At 46.0% G+C, this 26,456-nt stretch overlaps 1 protein-coding gene across 1 annotated transcript in view; it reads right to left on the reverse strand.

Annotated features, from left to right (window-relative positions):
* Positions 1-797: 797 nt before the first annotated feature.
* The window catches only part of MRNIP (MRN complex interacting protein), a 56,359-nt gene continuing 30,700 nt past the window's right edge, over positions 798-26,456 (reverse strand). Inside the window, exons 6-7 of the mRNA XM_066589255.1 lie at positions 8,621-8,708; positions 798-2,234 (exon numbers count right to left, since the gene is read on the reverse strand). Coding sequence (XP_066445352.1) covers positions 1,767-2,234; positions 8,621-8,708 — 556 coding nt within the window. The 3' untranslated portion in view covers positions 798-1,766. The remainder of the gene's footprint in view (positions 2,235-8,620; positions 8,709-26,456) is intronic.

Below are 26,456 nucleotides of genomic sequence, written 5' to 3' on the forward strand. Positions count from 1 at the left end.
AGAACAGAGATACAGAAGTATGACCCAATTCACACAGAACCTGCACAGAAATACAGGGAATGACACTGCTCACACCAGGGCATACCAGAACAGAGCCACCATACATGTAGGAACACAGGACTGCTCAAGAGGAAAACCATCAAACACAAACAAGGAGCTGGTAAGGGGATTGGCTGACTGCAGCACCACACCTGTGAAGTTGAGCTGCTAAGAAAATATGTAGAACAACAAATCTCAACAGCAAGCTCTAATACTGCCCCAAGGCGGCCAGTGTAGGCATAACACAAGCCACATGGCGGTAAGGCATGCAGCTAAGCGGCAAAGACAACAGCATGGCTACTCTAAAAGACACACCACCCCATGGCAGAGACACACCGCTAGGCGGCAACAGACCCAGCATAGCGCCACACCGAATGGTGACGAATACACCCCCGCATGCGTAAACTATACAGCCCGTCAGGCAACATGACACAGGAGGGGACTGGCCTGTCCCCACATCCCTGTAGTCCTGAAGACCGTGATTGAACAGGTCTGCCACCTACAGACACTAAGCAAAAAACTAAATAGCTGAGTACATGCAGAGTATAGCAAGCAGGAGAAGCCAACTGGTTTGTCTGCTTAGTGTCTGCCTCCAATCAGCAATTGCTATATACCCAAGGTCTAAGCTGTGTCCCCCAATGCTACAGACGAAAAAACTACTTTTTAAGTCCTACAGAGAGGTTTGTGAAAAAATGCAAGAAAAACACTACACCGACAGCATACTGCAGAAAGGAAAGGCTGCAAACCAAAATGCTTTGGATCTAGAGTGTTTTATTTTTCATTATAGACTAACTTAACAAATGTCTCCAGTGCTTGTAGCACAGAAAGGCACCATAAAATAACGCAAACGTGTATGAAGCTAGGTTAAGGCTATATTTACATGGGGAATATTTTTTGTGTGGATCCTCTGCATGGAAAATCCGTGGCATTTACAGTAGCAGCAAAGTGAATGATAGTCTCAAAAGTTTGTCCACACGCTGAATAAAACTCATAATTCATGTGCGGTGCAAATTTTAAACCAGATTTGGGGTGTGGATTTCATCTCTTCTAATGAGGGGAGTAAATTCCCCACCAAACAGTAGGGTTTTTTTTATGTGGCAGCAAATCCATGCCATGTGGACATGTCTTAAGACCTCATGCACACGGGTGGATTTCTGCTGTGGAATCCAGAGCAGGCGTCTGCCTCTGGATTCCACAGTAATAACCTTCCATACCATGCTATGAAAAAATGATTCTTCATGCACACAAGCGGAAACCAATTGCGGTTTTTACTCGCACATGAAAAATTGCAGCATGCTCCATTGTACTGCGGTTCCCGCACAGACAGCTTCCATTGAAGTAAATGGAAACCTTCCGACTCGCGGCCTGTCTGCAATAGACATTGAAGATTCTGTGGGAAAAGTAGGGGTTTCAAAATGAAAATCTGCATTGCACATGTCTGACAGTGAGCCATGCAGACCATTCACAGTACAGAAAAGAAGAAGAAAATACAGGCACGAGCAGATGCCGGCTGGGCACCGGGTCGGATTCCGCTGCAGGCTACCACACGCGAACTCCGAACTGCCTAAGTGCATGCGGCCTAAAAGTTACAATGCCATATACAAGCTAATTCCGGTAGACTGAGTTATAAATGCGAAAACCACTTCTAGAAACAGAGAGGGTTCTTCTTCAGGGATGTGAGGGCATTGATTGCCAGTGGATGGAAATAGATTAGATGACACACGATATTAATAATCATCATCAAAATCATCATCTGTTTGAAAAAGGCGAGACTGAATGACAGGTTTCTGTAAAGAAAATGAAGAACTAGTTTTAACAATACTGTCTGACTCCTGATCTGCACCGCCCAGGCTAGATGGATTCCGCACTGGAGGAGAAATCATCTGTGCAGACAATCTACTTGCTGTAGGAGGCTCATCGTCATTTGGTAGGTCTTGGGTGCTAGTTACAGAGCATTCTGCTCCAATCTTCTTCTTATGGTAAAAGTTATTAAAAATGGCATCCCTTTTCAGGAAACTGGTAGTATTATAAGTGGACTGTTTAAAATGTCGCTCCCATGTGTTCATAGGAGGGCATGTATCAGAGGCCGACTGCAGAGATAATGTTTGTGACTGATGTTTGTCATGCCATTTTAAGCAACCTATGTCTTCTGTTATTCTGCTGGAAGACTGAATGGTTTCTAGTTGATTTCCACCCTAAGTAAAAACAAAAATAGCAATAAGTGTCCCACAAAATGTTTAAACAGCTTATTTGCAACAAAGAATTATATAATTAGGATATTATAGACTCCACATGACAAAGGCAAGTGCTTGCACCAACCCTAGGTGGTTCCCGTGTTACAGAGCTGCTGTAAGCAATGCTTCCAGAAAAACATAACTACATAAAAAGCCTGCATAAAAGTGTACTACAGTTTTTTTCTCATTGAATCCATGAGAAAAAGCTTCAGTAGACAGATATAGAGGTCTCGAAGTACATGGAGATACTGGGGCCGCTCCAGGGCCGCTCACTGTTACCGCTGGGGGCGCTCCAGGGGCGCTCACCGCTCTGTGTGAGAAGGGGGGGTGGGTAGTCATGGTTAGTGCTGGGGCCACTCTGTGGGGGAAGGAGAGAAAGCCACCGTCACCGCTGGAGGTACTCACCGATACCGCGGGGGCCGCTCCGTGGGTGCGCACTGGTACTGCAGGGGGCGCTCCATGGGGGAAGGGGGAGGAAGTCACCGTTAGCGCTGGGGGTCGCTCCGTGGAGGAAGTCACTGTTAGCGCTGGGGCCACTCCGTGGGGGAAGTCACTGTTAGCGCTGGGGCCGCTCCATGGGTAAAGGGGGGGGGGGTAGTCACCGTTAGCACTGAAGCCGCTCTGTGGGGGAAGTCACCATTAGCGCTGGAGCCACTCCGTGGAGGAAGGGGGGGGGGGGGGTTGGGAGTCACCATTAGCGCTGAAGCGACTCACTGTTACCACGGGGGCCGCTCCATGGGTGCTCACCATTGCCGCAGGGGCTGCTCCATGGGCACTCACCGTTACCGCGGGGGCCACTCCATGGGCGCTCACCGTTACCGCGGGGGCCACTCCATGGGCGCTCACTGTTACCGCGGGGGCCACTCCATGGGCGCTCACCGTTACCGCAGGGGCCGCTCCATGGGGGAAGGGGGGTTAGTCACTGTTAGCGCTGGAGCCGCTATGTGGGGAAAAGGGGGAGGAAGTCACCATGACTGCTGGGGCCGCCGTGAGGGAAGTCACCGTTACTGCTAGGGCCGCCGTGGGGGTAATATCTTACAGGTTATTTATTTTCACTACAATTCTTGACTTTTAAAACTGTGGAAGTGCATATCAACTGACAACAGGGAAAAGAAGAGGAGCCATTTGGTGAGCTGCAATGTATGCTATATGTTTACAGACCTATAAAAGAGAAAAGCCAAACTTCACCTGCAAGCTTGGGTCTCTACTTTAGAAAAAGGTGCAAAGTCTGCATGAGAGAAACTCAATAGGGAGATGAGGATTTCCTTGACTGCGCAGAAAAAACATACTTAATAAAAAGGAGGAGGTTTTGCGTAGTATGTTAGGAAAACATTAATTTCCACAGAGATCCAAGATTTGGAGCATGATAGTTGTGTACGAGGGGCTGCTGCTAAGTCTTTGGCTTTGTGTTCTTTTTTTGGTTCTATGGTAACGTTTTTAGCTTTTGGCAACAGTGATCTAGGCACGCAGGAAAACAAAATTGTGGAGTCTAAGGTGATCCTCACAGCAAATGAGAGCAGAGGAGTGATAAAATTCTTGTTTCTGCAAAGAAAGTCCACGAACGATATTGATGGTGATGTCGCAGACATTGGAGGATCAATGCTCTTCATATTCTACAGTTAAGAACTGGGTTGCCAAATTAAAAAAACGGGCCACTTTCGCACCAATGATGAGGAACGTCCTGGATGACCGAGAGAGGTTGTTGTTCCAGAGATCGTCGATGTTGTGCACAACCTCAAACTGGAGAATCAGTGAATTTCAGCTAAAAGGAATAGCAGACATCATGGGGATTTCTCGGGAACGTGTTTGTGTCATTGCCCATGAACATTTGAACAGGAAGAAGCTATCTGCAAAGTGGGTCCCCAAATGTTTGACAACAGATCAGAAAAGCATGCGAGTGAAAACTTTCTGGTCCATTTGTCAGCATTTCTGGACTGATAAGAACTTCCTGGATCGACTGGTCACTATGGGTGAGACCTGGATTTATTTCTATGACCCTGAAACCAAGGAGCAGTCAAAAGAGTGGAGGCACAGTGGTTCTCCTTGCCCAAAGAAGTTCACGGTGCAAAAATCAGCCACTAAGGTGATGGCGTCTGTGTTTTGGAATAAGGAGGGCATGCTGCTAGTGGACTACCTTCAAAATGGTTCCACGATCAATGCAAGGTATAACATTGAACTTTTGGACCAATTGAACGTAGCTCTGAAGGCCAAAAGGTGCGGCAAGCTGTCCAAAGGAATCTTGTTCCTGCAAGACAACACCTTCGCTCACACTGCACAAGAGACCACGGCAAAACTGGTGGAGCTAGGCTTCCAGCTGGTTGACCACTATCAGGCAAAAGTAATTGCTCCAACAAATTCTTGTCCACTCTTACGGACAACTTTACCTTCCAAAAGGTAGAAGAGAAAACAAGGGGATCTACTATAGAGGACCTAATTCTTACCAGCAGGGAGGAATTAATGGAGGAAGTACAGGTAGCTAGGACCTTAGGAGGCAGTGACTGTGCTATCCTTGAATTTTGGATAAAAAGGAGAGGAAGGCCTGAGAAAACACAGACCTCAAGGTTGGATTTCGGCTTAGGCGGATTTTAATGAACTCTCAAAGAGGGTAGGAAGGATCCAATGGCTGGATGTTCTTAAGGAGAGAAATGTCCAAGAAGGTTGGGAAGTATTGCAAAATTAGATTCTCAAAGCTCAATCGGTAACAATCCCTAAAAGAAGGAAGAATGGGAAGCATTTAAAGAGACCATGATGGGTGAACAACCGAACTTACACACATGCTAAAATGGAAGAAAAATAGGTTTATTAAATGGAAAGAGGAGGAAAGATCTAAAGAAAAATATAATGCGGTCTGCGGAAACTGTAGGGCAAGTGTCAGAAAAGCTTAAGATGCACACACTTGCACTGCGGAGTCTGGACTGGGCGGTCGCCTCTGGATTCTGCAGCAAATACCGCCCATAATATGCTATTGATAAACGCTTTTTCCTGCATATGAGCTAAAATCAATTGCGATTTTCCGCTCGCAGAGGGAAAAAAAAGGAAATTGCAACATGCTCTATTTTTGCGTGGATTCCACACGGACAGATTCCATTGAAGTCAATGGAACTGAATGACCCGCAGCCCTTCCGCAATTGACATTGTGGAAAGGTCCAGAAAAACAGGGGTTTAAAAAAAAAATCTATACTGCGCAAGTCCGACGGCTTGCCATGCAGGCCATCCGCAGTACAGAAAAGAAGAAGAAAAAAAGACAGGTACACATGAATGACAAAAAGGGATTTTGGGGGTACGTAAAAAGCAAAAGAAAAGTCAAAGGTGCTATACGAAGTTTACAGGATGAAAATGATAAATTGGTTAAGAATGAGGTTGAGTAGGCCCAACTTTTAAATTCCTATTTGTATCAGTTTCTCTCAGAAAGTAGCTGTAACATCAACTGATCTTCCCTGTGCTATTGGGGGAATAAAATAATGCATGCTAAAGCAGAGAGATGGTGAGGGAACACTTAGCTAACTTAAATTAATTCAAGTCTCCAGGTCCAGATGAATTACATCCTGGGATACTAAATAAAGCAGCAGAGGTAATTGGTAACTCGCCATAATCTTTGAAAATTCCTGGAGAACAGGAAGTCCCAGATGATTAGAAAAGGGCAAATGTTGTCCCCATCTGCAAACAAGGGAAGAAGGTTGATCCAGAAAACTACAGGCCTGTGAGCCTAACGTCTAAACCTGGATATATCTTTGAACAAATTATTGAAAGGAAACAGAGGCCTGACGTAACAGCATGTGTGCAAGTACTTGGAGGAGAATGGAGCAATTAACAAAAGTTACCATGGGTTTGTAACAAGTCATGCCAGACAAATCTAATTTACTTCCATGTCAGAATCACTGACTGGGTTGATCAGGAAAATGCAACTGATATAGCATATCTTGACTTTAATAAAGCATTTGACAAAGTATTATTGAAATGACCCAATATGGGATTGACAAGGCAACTGTTAAGTGGATTCACAACTGGCTGAGTGATCATACTTAAAGAGTGGTCATAAATGGCTGCACATTCAAGTGGATGAATGTATTAAGTAGGCTACCACAAGGCTCAGTCTTGGGTCCAGTGGTGTTCAACATTTTTATAAATGTCCTGGAGGAGGGAATAGAGGGGAAACTGACCAAATTTGCCAATGACAAAAAGCTAAGATGGATAGCTAACACTAGGGAAGAGAGGATTCAATAAGATCCAAGCTGGTGGTGGTACAACAGGGTACTAGAGCCTCCCTTCAAGAGGCCGGTTTTCCACAAATGTATCCTTTTTCTGTGATACTGTAATCACTTACTTGGATCAACGTTACAATCACAGTTTCATTCCACTCCCACAACTTCTAGAGGAGGGATTGTTTTTTTTGACAATGACTGTAACAAGGTTGCAAGTTCAATCCCCGCGTGGTTCAGGTAACCAGCTCAAAGTTTCCAGCCTTCCATCCATCTGAGGTTGGTAAAATAAGTCCCCAGCTCGGTGGTGGAGGTGGGGTGGGGGGGTGGGGGGGGTTAATAAATAAATTACCTGAAAGCCCTGTGAAATAAGTTGACGCTATACAAATAAGATTTTGTTTTTTAGTGGGCGGCGATTAACAGATTGGTATTTAAAAAGGAGAAATCCAAAGTCCTACATCTGGCCAAGAAAAATGAAAAAAAAAGCACATACAAAAATAGGAGGATTTGGGCTAAGCAGCAGCACATGTAAAAAAAAATGGGTATACGATTAGATATTAGACTGACCGTGAGTCAAACATGTAATGCAGCAGCAAAAACTCAAACACAATTCTAGGATGTATAAAGAGAAGCATAGAGTCTAGATCACATGAAGTAATTATCCCCCTTTACTCTTCTTTAGTCAGACCTCATCTGGAATACTGTGTCCAGTTCTGGTCACCCCGATTTAAGACAGACAAATTAGAGCAAGTTTAGAGAAGAGTTACCAAGATGGTGAACGGTCAGCAAATCATGTCCTATAAGGAATGGTTAAAGGATCTGGGAATGTTTAGCTTGCAAAAAAGAAGGCTGAGAGGAGACTTAATAGCTGTCTACAAATATCTGAAGGGCTGTCACAGTGCAGAGGGATCAGCTCTATTCTCATCTGCACAAGGAAAGACTAGAAGCAATGGGATGAAACTGAAAGGGAGGAGACCCAAATTAGATATTAGAAAAAAAACTGACAGTGAGGGTGATCAATGATTAGAATAGATTGTCATGGGAGGTGGTGTGTTTCCTTCAATGGAAGTCTTCAAACTTCACAAGGCTTTTTTGAGAGGTTGGCCATCTGCTGTAGAAAGAATTCTACAATATCTTCTGCTTGTCCAGGCGGCCTATAGTAAATGCCTATAATAATTTCCTTTCTGTTCTCTCCTTCTATTACTCAAAGTTTCTTTAGAATTGCCATGCTCTGAAGCTTGAATCTCTGTGCAGATTAATGTTTTCCTTCATACAACACAATACTTCCTCCCCTTTTTTTAGGTCGCTTTCTTATAAATAAGTTGTATCCTTCAAGAATTCCAATCATGTGTATCATCCCACCAAGTTTCTTTGATGGCTATGACATTATATTTCTCTTCCTGTGTTAGGAGCTCCAATTCTCCTTGCGTTTTCCATGCTCTGTGCATTTGTGATCGGTGGCTCTTGCTCCTCTACTTTACTTTTGAATTTTTTTTGTTAGTTCTTTCTTTTCAGTTCTGCAAGGTTCTCAATTGTATTAGTTAGCTTTATATTTTTACCTGGCCTTTCCGTTCTCTTCCTATATTGTTCTAGTTTAAAGGTAATGTAGCGAGGTAATGTGCAACCCGTCTTTAGCAAGCAGTCGATAATATAGGTAATTCACTCCATGGTCTAGAAATCCAAATTTCCACTGACAGCACCATCGACGTAGCTAGTTTTAATGAACCCCAAGACTTTATTTGCTTTTGCAGCAGCTGACTGGCATTGATTGCTTCAGTTAAGTCTAAGTCAACTAGTATCCTCAGGTCTTTTTCTATCTCACTTTTCTCTAGCAGTACCCCTTTTAGTGTTTATTGGCGACATCCGTTTCTCCTACCCATGTGCATAACTTTACATTTATCAATATTGAACTTCATTTACCATTTGTCTACCAAAGTCCCTAGCTTAACTGGGTCCATTTGCAGCAGTATATTGTCCTCTGTAGTACTAATTATCTTGTATAATTTCTTATCGGCAGCACAATAAAACAAGCGATAGTAAATACAGATCAAATACTGGTCAAATACAGATGACACACTGTCTGTATTATGAATCTGTACTATGGACATGTTACAATGCGCTTGAGTGAAACATCCTTATAAAACCCACCTCGTAGATTTTTTTCTTCTTTGAAACATTTTCTTCGATGTCCACTTCATAGAAATCACCTCCATAAGAAGGAAAAGGTTCAAGTTTCCTAAAATTGAAAATTATACAAAAAATGAAAGCCATGATACCTGCTTAAAACATTTCTGAGAAAGCCTTTATTAGATTTACAAAAGCATAAAAAAACATTAGCTATGCAGTAGAGGACGTATTCTTGGTTAAGGTCAGAGTTGGAAGGGACCTCTAGGGTCATTGGGTCCAACCCCTTGCTCAATGCAGGATTCACTAAATCATGCCAGACAGATATTTGTCCAGGCTTTGTTTGAACACTTCTATTGAAGGAAAACTCACTACCTCCCGTGGTAACCTGTTCCACTCATTGATCACCCTCACTGTCAGAAAGTTTTTTTCTAATATCTAATTTGTGTCTGCTCCTTTTCAGTTTCATTCCACTGCTTCTAGTCTTTCCTTGTTCAAATGAGAATAGCACTAATCCCTCTTCACTGTGGCAGCCCTTCAGATATTCTTAAGTCTCCTCTCAGCCTTCGTTTTGCAAGCTAAACATTATCAGATCCTTTAACCGTTTTTCATAGGACATGATTTTTCAAACCGCTAACCGTCTTGGTAACTTCTGTGAGCTTGCTCCAGTTTGTCTATGTCTTTTCTTAAGTTGGGTGCCCAAAACTGGACACAGTATTCCAGATGAGGTCTGACTAAGGAAGAGTAGGGGGAAATAATTACATAACATGATATAGACTCTATGCCTCTCTTAATACATCCCAAAATTGTGTTTGCCTACTTGGCTGCTGCATTACATTGTTCACTCATGTTCAGTCTATGTTCTTTTAGTATACCCAAGTCTTTTTCACATGTGCTGCTGCTTAGCCCAATTCCTCCCATTCTAAATGTACTTTCTTCACTTTTCTTGCCCAGAAGTAGGACTTTACATTTCTCCTTGTAAACCCCTTCCACTCCCATGCCTGACCTGTTCGGACATCATGAGCTTCCACTATATCTCCGATGTCAGAACAAGTACGCAACTACCGTGAAAGAGTGCATCTCCACCTGCTCGTCAAACACATCTGCCATCTCCTCGAGGACCCCTGAGGAGATGGCAGAAAGGGTTTTTAACCCCTTCTGCCTTTTCCTTTACACATTACCTGGTGCTCAATTAGCGCTATGTAATCGGGAAGAATGCGGAAGTAACACTTCCGCATTCCGCCCAGCGATCATGTGACTGCCAGGAGCCTCCTGAATTTTTTGTCTTTGTTCTTTCTTTCCACTTCTAATAGCGAGGTTCTCAAATGTATTAATTAGCTGTATATTTTTACCTGGTCTTTCACTTCCCTTCCAATATTGTTCTAGTTTAAAGCTCTCCTAATGAGTGAGGTGTGGGGTGTCCCTATTAGTACTGGGAGCCGCTGTGGGGTGTCCCTATTTGTACTGGGGGCCCGCTGTGGGGTGTCCCTATTAGTACTGGGGGCCGCTGTGGGGTGTCCCTATATTAGTACTGGGGGCCGCTGTGGGGTGTCCCTATTAGTACTGGGAGCCGCTGTGGGGTGTCCCTATTAGTACTGGGAGCCGCTGTGGGGTGTCCCTATTAGTACTGGGAGCCGCTGTGGGGTGTCACTATTACACTGGGGGCCACGGGGGGGGGGGGGTCACTATTACTACTGGGGGCCGCTGTGGGATGTCACTATTACCGCTAGGGCTGCTGTTGGGGGGGGGGGGTGAAATCACCATTACCACTGGGGCTGCTGGAGGGAATCACTATTATCGCTGGGGCCACTGGGGGGAGGGGGGGGGTCACTATTACTGCTGCGGTATGTTTCGGTATGGCGGAAATGGGCAGGGCTGTTTCAAAATAGGCAGCGTGCAGATTTTGACTACTTTTTAGATGCGGAAATGCTGCAGAAGTTTTCACAGAAATTTCTGCTAAGGACATTCTGCAGTATTTCCGCATTGAAAAAGCAGTCAAAATCTGCACGCTGTCTATTTTGAAGTGGCCCTGTCCTTTTTAGAACGATGATTCATACGTCGTGATAAGCACCGTACCCTGACATGCTGGCACTTTGCAATAAAGAAGTGCATTGCAGTTTGGGCACTCTGTCTCTAAAAGGTTCGCCAGCACTGTCCTAGTTCCTTCACCTTCTTTCCGAGGTCTTCAAAATCTCTTCAGATAGTCCTTTTTTTCTGTGACATCTGTCCCTTCATGTATTAGTAGAAATGGGTGGTGTTCTGTAGGACTGAAGAGTCTTGACAGCCTATCAGACGCATCTTTGATTTGTGCACCTGGAAGACAGCACACCTCTCGTGAGGTTTCAGGTCTGCAGACCACTGCTTCTTTTCCTCTCAATAAGGAATCCACCACAATCGCCACTCTCAGAAAAGATGAAGTCGTGGCAGCAATAAAGATGCAGCAGTTAATCCAACATGGTTTTTATTCCTCCGTGCAACGTTTCGATCTGAGTGCCAGATCTTTGTCAAGCATAGTACAAACATCAAGTGCACACCTTATATAGTAATTGTGATTAAAAACAATACAGTACAGCTGATGCCAAACAAGTGCAATACCTGGAGAATACATGCTTCCGTTCACCATGGCGTCCGGAGTCCTCCGCGTCATCAGAAGGTTACTGCGCAAGCGTGGGAGTATGTAAAGACCGCGAGATTCTATGCTCAGATACCGGCTTCCACTATCGGCATCACAGAAGCAGACGTCACCAGAGAGACTCCGCGCATGCGCACGAACAACTTTTATTCTGCCTCAGCAATATAAAAAATAGCAACCAATTACAGCGCAGCTTCATTTTACCTCAGCGGTATAATATATAGCAACCAATCACAGCACAGCTTTCATGTTGCCTCAGCAGTATAATATATAGCAACCAATCACAGCACAGCTTTCATGTTGCCTCAGCAGTATAATATATAGCAACCAATCACAGCACAGCTTTCATTTTACCTCAGCAGTGTAAGAAATAGCAACCAATCACAGCACAGCTTTCATTTTACCTCAGCATTCTCAATATCCAGCAATTGTCTTGCGAAACGTTCGGCGGATGCATCATTTTGTAGTTGAACACGGATCCCGTTGCTCGTAATGCCTTTTGCTTTCGTGCTTGTAATGGAAATCAAACGATCTTTGTCTGGGGGAGCATAACTGTCGACGATGCTCGCTTGCGCACCACCTATCGTAGGATAGTTGTACTATACCACTAAGCTTCCCAGGAGTGTACTCAACAATTTCCCAAAATTTCATGGCAATTGGATGAATGATATAGTAATGCATAAAAGACAGACAGACAGACATTCATTTTTATATATATAGATGACATCAGGAAGTAAGAGAATTAGATTCCGTACGTAAAATTTGGACGCTAATTCTTTGGCACTTAGAATTGAAAAATGGAGTTGGGACCCATTAGCTTTACCTATTTATGACATAATCAATGCTCGGGCCAAATTTCAAGTTTCTATGACATTGGGAAGTGAGAGAATTAGATTCCGTACGTAAAATTTGGACGCTAATTCTTTGGTGCATAGAATTAAATAATCGAGTTGGGACTCATTAGCTTTTCCTATTTATGACATAGTCAATGCTCATGCCAAATTTCATCTTTCTACGACATCGGGAAGTGAGAGAAATAGTGGCAATGATGGAAATCGAATGATCTACGTGGGGGGGTAACTGTCGACGACGCTCGCACGCGCGCCATTTATCATAAAATACATGTACTATGCCTATAATCTTCCCAGGAGTGTACTGAACAACTTCCCAAAGTTTCATGGCGATCGGATGAATGGTGTAGTAGCGCATAAAAGGACAAACAGACAGACACAAAGACAGACACACACGCATACATTCAATTTTATATATATAGATATACATAGATGGTGAAAAATAGAGGCAACAAGATGCATATGTGGAGACTTGAACTGGAGGCCAGGGATACGGAGCATGTATAATTATTGCTGTATCTACAATAAAATATAAAAAGAAAAGTGTGAATTAAAAACAATACATAACTGTAGACGAGGTCACAATCACTAAATATAATATAGGCACAAATATAGATCCTTGAATGTAAAAATAATAGGTCAGAGGTGTGGGGTTATCGGATATTCAATATTCAGCCCTTTAGGGGCGAGGGTATCCAATTCATGAATCCACTTTATTTCCTTAAGTGAATAGTTAAGTAAATTAACTCGGTCTCCACCTCTGGGGAGTGGAGCAACCCAGTCAATTACCTTAAATCCCAATTGACTAACCGAATGTCGCTTTTCAGCAAAGTGTTTGGGGATAGGCAAGTCAGTTTTTTTAGTTCTAACGGTACTCTTGTGGTTTGTTATCCGACTCCGTACTTCCATCGTCGTTTCACCAATATATCCCAGCCCGCAAGGGCAGGTGATGAGATAGATAGCGAACGACGTGGAGAAGGTAAATCTGTCTCTTAATGGATATTTTTTGCCAGTGATAGGATGCCTAATATGGTCCCCTTTAAGCATGTTGCCGCAGCACGAGCATGCTAAACACGGAAAATTGCTTTTCCTACATGCAGTGAGCGTTTGTTGAACTAATCCACCACTAGGGGCTGTCAAAGGTCTCACTAATCTATCCCTTATATTGCGGCCCCTTTTATAGGCTAGCATTGGTGGTTGTTCAAATTCGGGGATCTCTTTACAGCAATTGCTTATGATGGGCCAACGTTTCAGGAGAATACTCTTAATTCTACCACTGGCAGGACCAAAGGTGGAGACGAAGGGAATTCTAGGCTTTTTAGGTATCTGAATTTTATCAGCAAGGAGATCACTCCTATCAATACTTTTAATCCTATCATATGCAGAACTTAGCAGGGAGGGGGGATAACCCCTCTGTAGGAATTTACTGCACATGTCGTCCAAACGGGCATCTACCATAGAGTCATCCGTAATGCAGCAAACCCACAACAATTGGGACCAAGGTAATGAGTCAACCATTTGCCGTAGATGATTACTGCTGTAATACAGAAGAGAGTTCCTGTCTGTATCTTTGACATATAAATCCGTACTCACAGATTTACCGTGCACAGTATGGCAGGCATTGCGGGGCTAACTCTGGACTATGTTCGTAATCTCGCGAGAAGTTCGTGCGCCTGCGGAGTCTCTCTAGTGACGTCTGCTTCTGTGACGCCGATAGTGGAAGCCGGTATCTCTGAGCATAGAATCTTGTGGTCTTTACATACTCCCACGCTTGCGCAGTAACCTTCTGATGACGCGGAGGACTCCGGACGCCATGGTGAATGGAAACATGTATTCTACACTTGTTTGGCATCAGCTGTACTGTATTGTTTTTAATATTACAATTACTATATAAGGTGTGCACTTGATGTTTGTACTATGCTTGACAAAGATCTGGCACTCAGATCGAAACGTTGCACGGAGGAATAAAAACCATGTTGGATTAACTGCTGCATCTTTATTGCTGCCACGACTTCATCTTTTCTGGCATTATTTTGGAGTCATCGGATCCAGACTCCTATTGTGGCTGGCAAGCTCCCTTTTTTGTCCCACCATACGGGTGCTTTGGAGAAGTGCCGTTCCTAAATTATTATCTCACGACAATCACCACTCTCCTTTTCTTCTTTACAACAGCACTTTTTTCCCCTTCATTCAAGAGGACTCTGTGCGCTTACTACACAGTTCTTTGTGGGTAGAGTCATTTCTTGTACATATTTCTCCTCTGTTCTTTGTGGGTAGAGTTATTACTTGCTGTACTGTACCTCTTTTCTCCTCTCCTCTGTTCTTTGTGGGTAGAGTTATTACTTGCTGTACCTCTTTTCTCCTCTGCTCTGTTCTTTGTGGGTAGAGTTATTACTTGCTGTACCCCTTTATCCTCTGCTCTATTCTTTGTAGGTAGAGTCATTTCTTGCTGTACCTCTTTCTCCTTCTGCTCAGGAACCAGTACGAGGTCCCCCTGCGCGAGAATCTCATACCAGTTCCTGAGCAGTATGAGTGCTCCACGACTCCTGCTTTTTTGGGTCACATGCTTCCATTCCTCTGCTTCTGCAGGTACACTGGACATTTCTTTTCCTTCAACATTTTGAAGACTTTTTTCCACTCTGTCAAGTACATTCTCACCTTTCTTAATACGTTTCAATGTAGCTATTCTCTCCTGAAGACTATGCACCTTTTTCTCCAGTAGAGCTACACGAGCTTGCATTTCTGGCAGGTGAAGTTTAGCTTTTTCTCTGGTAGGTCTTTCCTTTTCCATGTTGTCATGGTAAAGGTTGTCATGTTGCTGGTAACTCCTCGCCAGCATGGGTTCATGAAGGGTCGATCATGTCAGACCAAGCTGATCAGCTTCTACGATTAAGTAAGCTCTAGGCTGGACCTGGCAGAGTCTATTGATCTCGTATATCTGGACTTCTCTAAAGCATTTGACACCGTGCTGCATAACAGGCTGATATATAAAAGGAGACAGCTCGGATTGGGTGAAAACGTGTGTATCAGGGTAAAGAATTGGCTCAGAGATAGAAAGCAGAGGGTGGTAATAAATGGTTCGTACTCTGATTGGGCCACCGTCGCTTGCAGCGTGCCGCAGGGTTCAGTATTAGGCCCCATTCTGTTCAATATATTTATCAATGAACTGATAGAAGGGCTGCCCAGCAAAATATCAATATTTGCAGATGACACAAAATTATACAATATAACCAATGCAACAGAGGACAAGGTACGGCTACAAACGGACCTAGATAAGCTCCGGGCTTGGGCAGAAAAATGGCAAATGAAGTTCAATGTTGAAAAATTTAAGGTTATGCACATGGGCAGGAGAAACGGATGTCACCAATATACACTAAATGGGGTAATGCTAGGGGAAAGTGATATGGAAAAAGACCTGGGGGTACTAGTGGATTGTAGACTAAACTGGAGTAACCAATGCCAGTCAGCTGCTGCAAAAGCCAATAAAGTCTTGGGGTGCCCCTATTAAAAGAGGTATAGGGGCAAGGGACAAGAACATTATCCTCCTATTATATAAGGCACTTGTCAGGCTTTACATGGAATACTGCGCACAGTTCTGGTCACCGGTGCCCAGGAAAGATGTTACAGCACTTGAGAGGGTTCAAAGAAGGGCAACTGAACTAATACATAGAATGAATGAACTGAAATACCCAGAGAGGCTATCCAAACTGGGATTATTTACTCTAGAAAAAAAAGATGGCTAAGGGGCGACCAAATAAATATGTGTAAATGCATGAGGGGACAATACAAGGATCTCTCCCATGATCTGTTTATACCCAGGACTGCGAAGGTAACGAGAGGGTATCCGCTGCGTCTAGAGGAAAGCAGGTTTCACCACCAACACAGAAAGGGGTTCTTTACTGTAAGAGCAGTTAGACTGTGGAACTCTGTGCCTGAGGATGTGGTGATGGCAAAATCCATAGAGAAGTTCAAAAGGGGACTTGATGTCTTTCTGGAGCGGAAGGATCTTACAGGATATAAATCTTAGGTTAATTGTTAATCCGGGTATACAGGCAGGTAGGAACTATTAGGGGTTGATCCAGGGATTAGTCTGATTGCCATTAGGGAGTCAGGAAGGAATTTTCCCCCCAAAAGGGCTAATTGGCTCCTGCTCTTGTGGTTTTTTGCCTTCCTCTGGATCAACAACACTGGAGGATAGACAGGCTGGACTAGATGGACATTGTCTTCATTCAGCCTTACATACTATGTTACTATGATGTCCACTTCCAAACTTTTAAAAGTCAAGAATTGTAATGAAGATATATAACCTGTAAAATACTACTAAGTGTATGGCGCGTGGTTTGGGGATGTCCTCCGAGCAGCTAGACCCAGCTATTCCCGGCAAACTTCCTGCATACAGTGATTCTTTGCTCGTCCCAGAATGCACAGGGAATATGAAAATGATCTTCCTGCAGCTCCAATCTCTGGCATGCCGTGGGTTTTTCAAACTGCTGTTGGGGAAATAATGTAGATATGTTTGCAGCAAAATCTACACCAAAGTCATGTGCAAACTTCGCTTTTAATTTTGGTGCAGATTCACAGCGTCTGTTTTACACTGTGTGCAGTAATAACTTAGAGGAGTTGTACTAGAGTTGCAGGATAGGGAATTACTAGCTGATCAGTGGGGGTCTCACTGCTGAGACTCCCGCCTATTGCAAGAACGAGCGCCATCTTCCTCATTGCAATATCACTGTACGCCGTGCAGTAAGGTGGAGACTGAATGAAGCGCTGGTAGCGTATCCACAGCGGCTCTCCACTTGCATGTGCAGCCAGTCCTCCCTTCAGTGATGTCACCTTCTCCATCTCAGCAGAATATTCTCTATATGGCAGGTTTGTGATTTATTGAACTACACTAAAAGTTACGACCCTCCTATAGTTATACCTGACAGCTTTTGGTGCACAAGCCTGATGAGAGTAGTAGTCTTCATGATCATTAGATGCAAGCCCCTCCCCCTCTTCACATGTAGCATCCCTGTTGTCTTCCAAATATATATTCCAGTGGCTCATGGGGGCTGCATCCTGTGAACAATATCATTTAACAAACAACTGCAACTCCATATAAAGTCATCAATGAAGGGAATGTCCAGCATTTTACACAGACATAGAAGGACTCTCTGCCTGAGGACATGGTAATGGAAAATTTGATAGAGTATAAGAGGGGTCTGGACACCTTTCTTGAGCAATACTATATGCGATACAATATATTATAATCATTAATAACTTCAGAGGGGTTGGTGATCCGGGGATTGGAGTCAGGAAGGAATTTTTTTCCCTTAAATGGGGAAAGTTGGCGTATAATATATAATTAGTTTTTTTTTTTCCTTCCTCTGGATCGAGCAGCAGCCAATCACAGCCATTCAGTAAATGACATCACTGAATGGCTGTGATTGGTTTATTGAGTGCCGGCTGTGACTGGCTGGCGCTTGATCCAATCACAGCGCTGACAGCGGGGAAATTCAAAGCCGAGCAAGGAGATGACAACAGGGAGAATTCTCAAGCAGCTTGCCGCACCACCGGGGACACCGATGCCGGCTGGGAGGTGAGTATTGTTTTTTTTTTACCTAGTATATATTCGAGTATAGCTCGGCTTATACTTAAGTCAATAGGTTTTACCAGTTATTTGTGGTAAAACTTATAGACTTGAACTATACTCGGGTCAGCTAATATCTCTCAGGATCCCTGCCGATCAACTATTCACCAGGCTTGCTGTCACTGAGTACAGACCAGGAAGCAGTCAACCTTGTCCATAGTGCAGCCGCCTGGGTTGATATTGCAGGCATTAAATTCAACAGGAGAAGTGCCTGCATTACCAAACTAGGCTGCTGCACCTCAAACAGAACAGTTTGCTTCTAGCCCTGTCCATATTGAAATGTGGCGCAATATCAGCAAGTTGTTGGGGGATCCTAAAAGGCAGACCACCACCGATAGACTATCCTGAGGATAAATCATCAGTAGTAAAGTCCTGGAAAACATTTGTAAAGGGATTTTCCAGGTACTCTATTAACCTCTAAGTGACCAACCTGTTTGCGCCTTAATAACCAGGCCAAATTTTGGAAATCTGACATGTGTACTTTAGCATAGAATAGCTCCGTAAAGGTTTTGCTTATCCAAGTGATTCTGACATTGTTTTTTCGCCACATATTGTACTTCACTTAGGTAGTGAAAAGAGTCCAATATAATTTGTGTATATTTATTAAAAGTGCCAATATTGGGAAAATTTTGTAATATATCAAATATGTGCAAACATACTGTACAAACTTTTGCTAAGATATATATGTCCATCTATTTACTATATTCTGAAATGCACATTTGAAAAACTTTAGTTTTTTTAACCATTTAGGAGACGTACAAATTTAACATTACTTTTCAGCATTTTGAGGAACACTTTATTTCCCTGCACCAAGCCAAGTTTGCAAAGGCTCATGAGAGTCAGATACCCCCACAAATGACCCTATTTTAAAAACTACACCCCTTAATGTATCCACTGACCCCACAGTTTTTTTTTCCAGGAATTAATTCAATTTAGAGGAAAAAAAATAAAATTTCATATTTTTGCAAATGTCATTTTAAAGACATATTTTTTTTCTATAGTTTACATGAAAATGAGGATTTACACCCCAAAATGGATCCCCGTTTGTCCTGTGTTCAAAAATATACCCAATGTGGCCCTAATCTTATATCTGAGTGCACAATGGGGCCCAAAATGAAAGGAGTAGTCAGTGTCTTTCAGAACAGAAATTTTGCTTGAAGTCCTTTTAGACCGCATAGCACACATGTAGAGTTCTTGAGCGCCCAAAACCATAGAAAACCCCCACAAATGACCTCATTTTGAAAACTAGACCCCTTAACAAATTTATCTAGGGGTGTACTGCCCATGTTGACCCCACGGTTTTTGAATAAATTCAAGCAAAGCAAAAGGAAAAAATTGTGATTTTCGTTTTTTTGGCAACTCTGTCATTTTAAAAACAGCTTTTTTTGTACAGCACACATATAAATGAAGACTTGCACCCCAAAATGGATACCCCTGTTTGTGCTGTTTTCAGAAATATACCCATTGTGGTCCTAATTAGAGAAGAGCGAGCACCAAAATGCTCGGGTGCTCGTTACTCTGGACGAACTTTTCGCGATGCTCGAGGGTTCGTTTCGAGTAACGAACCCCATTGAAGTCAATGGCCGACCCGAGCATTTTTGTATTTCGCCGATGCTCGCTAAGGTTTCCTTGTGTGAAAATCTGGGCAATTCAAGAAAGTGATGGGAACGACACAGCAACGGATAGGGCAGGCGAGGGGCTACACGTTGGGCTGCATCTCAAGTTCACAGGTCCCACTATTAAGCCACAATAGCGGCAAGAGTGCCCCCCCCCCCTCCCAAAAACTTTTACTTCTGAAAAGCCCTCATTAGCATGGCATACCTTAGCTAAGCACCACACTACCTCCAACAAAGCACAATCACTGCCTGCATGACACTCCACTGCCACTTCTCCTGGCTTACATGCTGCCCAACCGCCCCCCCTCCCCCCCACAGCGCACACCAAAGTGTCCCTGCGCAGCCTTCAGCTGCCCTAATGCCACACCACCCTCATGTCTATTTAGAAGTGCGTCTGCCATGAGGAGGAACCGCAGGCACACACTGCAGAGGGTTGGCACGGCTAGGCAGCGACCCTCTTTAAAAGGGGCGGGGCGATAGCCCACAATGCTGTACAGAAGCAATGAGAAATAGAATCCTGTGCCACCGCCATCAGGAGCTGCACACGTGGGCATAGCAATGGGGAACCTATGTGCCACACACTATTCATTCTGTCAAGGTGTCTCTGCATGCCCCAGTCAGACCGGGCTTTTTAATTCATAGACACAGGCAGGTACAACTCCCTATTGTGAAGTCCCTGTCGACTGACAGCATGGGTGGCTCCCTGGAACCCACCGGCGATACACAAAAATATCCCATTGCATTGCCCAACACAGCTGAGGTAGTAATGTCGTGCTTAATGCAGGTGGGCTTCGGCCCACACTGCATGCCCCAGTCAGACTGGGGTTCTTTACAAGTGGAAACAGATGCATTTATAATTCCCTGTGGACCCACAGCATGGGTGGGTGCCAGGAAGCCACCGGCGGTACATAGAAATATCCCATTGCATTGCCCAACACAGCTGAGGTAGTAATGTCGTGCTTAATGCAGGTGGGCTTCGGCCCACACTGCATGCCCCAGTCAGACTGGGGTTCTTTACAAGTGGAAACAGATGCATTTATAATTCCCTGTGGACCCACAGCATGGGTGGGTGCCAGGAAGCCACCGGCGGTACATAGAAATATCCCATTGCATTGCCCAACACAGCTGAGGTAGTAATGTCGTGCTTAATGCAGGTGGGCTTCGGCCCACACTGCATGCCCCAGTCAGACTGGGGTTCTTTACAAGTGGACACATGTAGGTTAAACTCCGTGTGCACCTACAGCATGGGTGGCTCCCTGGAATCCACCGGCGATACACAAAAATATCCCATTGCATTGCCCAACACAGCTGAGGTAGTAATGTCGTGCTTAACCCTTTCCAATTCAATTTGTATTCTGGTTTTCCTAGGGGGCTTACTCTTTTTCTGCCGTTATACAACGGCGCTATCTGCTGGCTAAAGCCAGTACTGTATGAGGTGACACGTTGGATAGGCTCTTATAGCAGAGAGGCTGGCAATATACAATAAGAGAACCCCGACGGACGTCTTCCAACATCGGAGCTGTACAGCCTTAAATCATAATGTCTTTAGACGTCAGACAGTGGATTGGAAAGGGTTAATGCAGGTGGGCTTCGGCCCACACTGCATGCCCCAGTCAGACTGGGGTTCTTTACAAGTGGAAACAGATGCATTTATAATTCCCTGTGGACCCACAGCATGGGTGGGTGCCAGGAAGCCACCGGCGGTACATAGAAATATCCCATTGCATTGCCCAACACAGCTGAGGTAGTAATGTCGTGCTTAATGCAGGTGGGCTTCGGCCCACACTGCATGCCCCAGTCAGACTGGGGTTCTTTACAAGTGGACACATGTAGGTTAAACTCCGTGTGCACCTACAGCATGGGTGGCTCCCTGGAACCCACCGGCGATACACAAAAATATCCCATTGCATTGCCCAACACAGCTGAGGTAGTAATGTCGTGCTTAATGCAGGTGGGCTTCGGCCCACACTGCATGCCCCAGTCAGACTGGGGTTCTTTACAAGTGCAAACAGATGCATTTATAATTCCCTGTGGACCCACAGCATGGGTGGGTGCCAGGAAGCCACCGGCGGTACATAGAAATATCCCATTGCATTGCCCAACACAGCTGAGGTAGTAATGTCGTGCTTAATGCAGGTGGGCTTCGCCCCACACTGCATGCCCCAGTCAGACTGGGGTTCTTTACAAGTGGAAACAGATGCATTTATAATTCCCTGTGGACCCACAGCATGGGTGGGTGCCAGGAAGCCACCGGCGGTACATAGAAATATCCCATTGCATTGCCCAACACAGCTGAGGTAGTAATGTCGTACTTAATGCAGGTGGGCTTCGGCCCACACTGCATGCCCCAGTCAGACTGGGGTTCTTTACAAGTGGACACATGTAGGTTAAACTCCGTGTGCACATACAGCATGGGTGGCTCCCTGGAACCCACCGGCGATACACAAAAATATCCCATTGCATTGCCCAACACAGCTGAGGTAGTAATGTCGTGCTTTATGCAGGTGGGCTCCGGCCAACACTGCATGTCCCATTCAGACTGGTAATATGTACCTTAACAGTAACCGCGTTGGTGGTAATGTGGTGGTGACTGCAGACCTAGTAGCGCGGTTTTATTTTGTTGGTTTTCGGAATGTGGCCAGGATTAAGTGGGCCGTGGCGGGGGATGTTTTGGAGGCACTACGTGTCCTCTCCACGTGTCCGTGGTTATATGCACCTTAACAGTAACAGCGTTGGTGGGAAATGGCCTCGCCGCCATCATGTCTTTGGGAAGCCTCTGTTTCCACACCCCAGAGACATACCATTAGCAGCGGTATAGGCAGAGCCCAGAATTAGTAACATTTCAGCCGTAGCATTAGCGACAGGCCCCACTAACATATCACTAGCAGCATTATAGGGGGAGCACAGTCTTAGTTCCATTTCAGTAATAGTAGCAGCCTACACAGGCCCCAGTAACAATTCCGAAGCAGCAGTATAGTGGGAGCGCAGTCTTAGTTCCATTTCAGTAGCTGCAGTATAGCCAAGGCCCAAGTTACATTTATGTAGCTAAAGTGTAGGCCAACCCCACACACACTTCTGTACCATGAGTGCAGGTGAAGAACATAGAAATTGCTATGATTACACTGTAGGTGAGGGCCCCAAAACATTGGTGTACCAACAGTACTAATGTACCTCAGTAAAAATTGGCCATGCCCAACCAAGATGGCAGGTGAAACCCATTAATCGCTTTGGTTAATGTGGCTTAAGTGGTAACTAGGCCTGGAGGCAGCCCAGTTTAACGAAAAATTGGTTCAAGTTAAAGTTTCAACGCTTTTAAGAGCATTGAAACATATAAAAATTGTTTAGAAAAATTAGATGAGTGAGCCTTGTGGCCCTAAGAAAAATTGCACGTTCGGCGTGATTACGTGAGGTTTCAGGAGGAGGAGCAGGAGGAGGAGGAGGAGGAATATTATACACAGATTGATGAAGCAGAAATGTCCCCGTTTTGGATGGTGAGAGAGAACGATGCTTCCATCCGCGGGTGAAGTCTACGTATTGCTTAGGTATCGCTGCTGTCCGCTGGTGGAGAAGAGAAGTCTGGGGAAATCCAGGCTTTGTTCATCTTGATGAGTGTAAGCCTGTCGGCACTGTCGGTTGACAGGTGGGTACGCTTATCCGTGATGATTCCCCCAGCCACACTAAACACACTCTCTGACAAGACGCTAGCCGTAGGACAAGCAAGCACCTCCAGGGCATACAGCGCGAGTTCAGGCCACGTGTCCAGCTTCGACACCCAGTAGTTGTAGGGGGCAGAGGCGTCACGGAGGACGGTCGTGCGATTGGCTACGTACTCCCTCACCATCCTTTTACAGTGCTCCCGCCGACTCAGCCTTGACTGGGGAGCGGTGACACAGTCTTGCTGGGGAGCCATAAAGCTGGCAAAGACCTTGGAGAATGTTCCCCTGCCTGCGCTGTACATGCTGCCTGATCTCTGCGCCTCCCCTGCTACCTGGCCCTCGGAACTGCGCCTTCTGCCACTAGCGCTGTCGGATGGGAAGTTTACCATCAGTTTGTCCATCAGCGCCCTGTGGTATAGCATCATTCTCGAACCCCTTTCCTCTTCGGGAATGAGAGTGCAAAGGCTCTCCTTATAGCGTGGGTCGAGCAGTGTGTACACCCAGTAATCCGTAGTGGCCAGAATGCGTGTAACGCGAGGGTCACGAGAAAGGCATCCTAACATGAAGTCAGCCATGTCTGCCAGGGTACCTGTACGCAACACATGGCTGTCTTCACTAGGAAGATCACTTTCAGGATCCTCCTCCTCCTCCTCTTCCTCCTCCTCAGGCCATACACGCTGAAAGGATGACAGGCAAGCAGCATGGGTACCGTCAGCAGTGGGCCAAGCTGTCTCTTCCCCCTCCTCCTCATCCTCCTCATGCTCCTCCTCCTCCTCCTGAACGCGCTGAGATATAGACAGGAGGGTGCTCTGACTATCCAGCGACATACTGTCTTCCCCCAGCTCTGTTTCCGAGCGCAAAGCGTCTGCCTTTATGCTTTGCAGGGAACTTCTCAAGATGCATAGCAGAGGAATGGTGACGCTAATGATTGCAGCATCGCCGCTCACCACCTGGGTAGACTCCTCAAATTTTCCAAGGACCTGGCAGATGGCTGCCAACCAGGGCCACTCTTCTGTAAATAATTGAGGAGGCTGACTCCCACTGCGCCGCGCAAGTTGGAGTTGGTATTCCACTATAGCTCTACGCTGCTCATAGAGTCTGGCCAACATGTGGAGCGTAGAGTTCCACTGTGTGGGCACGTCGCACAGCAGTCGGTGCACTGGCAGATTAAACCTATGTTGCAGTGTCCGCAGGGTGGCAGCGTGCGTGTGGGATTTGCGGAAATGTGCGCAGAGCTGGCGCACCTCTCCGAGCAGGTATGACAAGTGGGGGTAGCTTTTCAGAAAGCGCTGAACCACCAAATTAAAGACATGGGCCAGGCATGGCACGTGCGTGAGTCTGCCGAGCTGCAGAGCCGCCACCAGCTTACGGCCGTTGTCACACACGACCATGCCCGGTTGGAGGCTCAGCGGCGCAAGCCAGTGGTCGGTCTGCTCTGTCAGACCCTGCAGCAGTTCGTGGGCCGTGTGCCTCTTCTCTCCTAAGCTGAGTAGTTTCAGCACGGCCTGCTGACGCTTGCCCACCGCTGTGCTGCCACGCCGCGTGACACCGACTGCTGGCGACGTGCTGCTGACACATCTTGATTGCGAGACAGAGGTTGCGTTGGAGGAGGAGGAGGAGGAAGGTGCTTTAGTGGAGGAAGCATACACCGCCGCAGATACCACCACCGAGCTGTGGCCCGCAATTCTGGGGGTGGGTAGGACGTGAGCGGTCCCAGGCTCTGACTCTGTCCCAGCCTCCACTAAATTCACCCAATGTGCCGTCAGGGAGATATAGTGGCCCTGCCCGCCTGTGCTTGTCCACGTGTCCGTTGTTAAGTGGACCTTGGCAGTAACCGCGTTGGTGAGGGCGCGTACAATGTTGCGGGAGACGTGGTCGTGCAGGCCTGGGACGGCACATCGGGAGAAGTAGTGGCGACTGGGAACCGAGTAGCGCGGGGCAGCCGCCGCCATCATGCTTTTGAAAGCCTCCGTTTCCACAAGCCTATACGGCAGCATCTCTAGGCTGATCAATTTTGCAATGTGCACGTTTAACGCTTGAGCGTGCGGGTGCGTGGCGTCGTACTTGCGCTTGCGCTCAAACTGTGGCACTAGCGATGTCTGGACGCTACGCTGAGAGACATTGCTGGATGGGGCCTAGGACAGCGGAGGTGAGGGTGTGGGTGCAGGCCAGGAGACGGTAGTGCCTGTGTCCTGAGAGGGGGGTTGGAACTCAGTGGCAGGTTGGGGCACAGGGGGAGAGGCAGTGGTGCAAACCGGAGGCGGTGAACGGGCATCGTCCCACCTTGTGGGGTGCTTGGCCATCATATGCCTGCGCATGCTGTTGGTGGTGCCTCCCCAGCTGATCTTGGCGCGACAAAGGTTGCACACCACTGTTCGTCGGTCGTCAGGCGTCTCTGTGAAAAACTGCCACACCGTAGAGCACCTTGACCTGTGCAGGGTGGCATGGCGCGAGGGGGCGCTTTGGGAAACAGTTGGTGGATTATTCGGTCTGGCCCTGCCTCTACCCCTGGCCACCGCACTGGCTCGGCCTGTGCCCACACCCTCACTTGGCCCTCCGCATCCTCGGCCGCGTCCACGTCCTCTAGGCCTACCCCTACCCCTCAGCATGCTGTATTACCAGTGATTTGATTTCACAGGCAGGAAAGAAATTGGCGCAAGCCTGCAGGCCAAATATAATTTTTTAACTTTTTTCAAAAAGGAAAGGCCCACTGCCTCTAGTGAATGAATAATAAGTTTAATAACTGTGTTGCGGCCCTGCAAAAGTGTCACAGAACAACTGTGACAGAGCAGGTATTTCCCAGGCAGGAAAGAAATTGGCGCAAGGCTGCACTCAACCGTAGCTGGTTGCGTCTGATTTTTTTAGGTTCTCCACGCAGCACACACGTACCCAGAACCCTTAGGACTGACAGAGGCAGGGCAAATATACTTTTTTCCCTTTTGTTAAAAAAGAAAAGGCCCACTGCGTCTATTCAATGACTAATAACTGTGTTGTGGCCCTGCCTACACAATTCTGTGCCTGTAGTATCAATGCAGGGTGCAATGCTCTGCACCGCCGATTTTGAGAAAAAAAAAAAAAAAGCAACACAGCTAACAGCAGCCTGCACAGTACTCCACACAGTTAAATGTGGCCCTAGAAAGGACCGTTGGGGTTCTTGAAGGCTACACTCACTCCTAACACTCTCCCTGCCTAAGCACCACTTCTGTCCCTAATACCGGGTGCAATGCTCTGCACTGCCGATTTTGAGAAAAAAAAAAAAAATTTCCACTGCTAACAGCAGCCTGCACACACGTAGATGTGGCCCTAAGAAGGACCGTTGGGGTTCTTGAAGCCTACACTCACTACAAACACTCTCCCTACAGCAACTCCAATAGAACAGCACTTTCCCTCAGCTAACTCACAAGACATCTGAGCCGAGCCGCGGGAGGGGCCGACTTTTATACTCGGGTGACATCTGATCGCCCCAGCCACTCACA

The sequence above is a fragment of the Eleutherodactylus coqui genome, chromosome 2 (assembly GCF_035609145.1).
Source record: "Eleutherodactylus coqui strain aEleCoq1 chromosome 2, aEleCoq1.hap1, whole genome shotgun sequence".
Taxonomy (NCBI): Eukaryota; Metazoa; Chordata; class Amphibia; order Anura; family Eleutherodactylidae; genus Eleutherodactylus; species Eleutherodactylus coqui.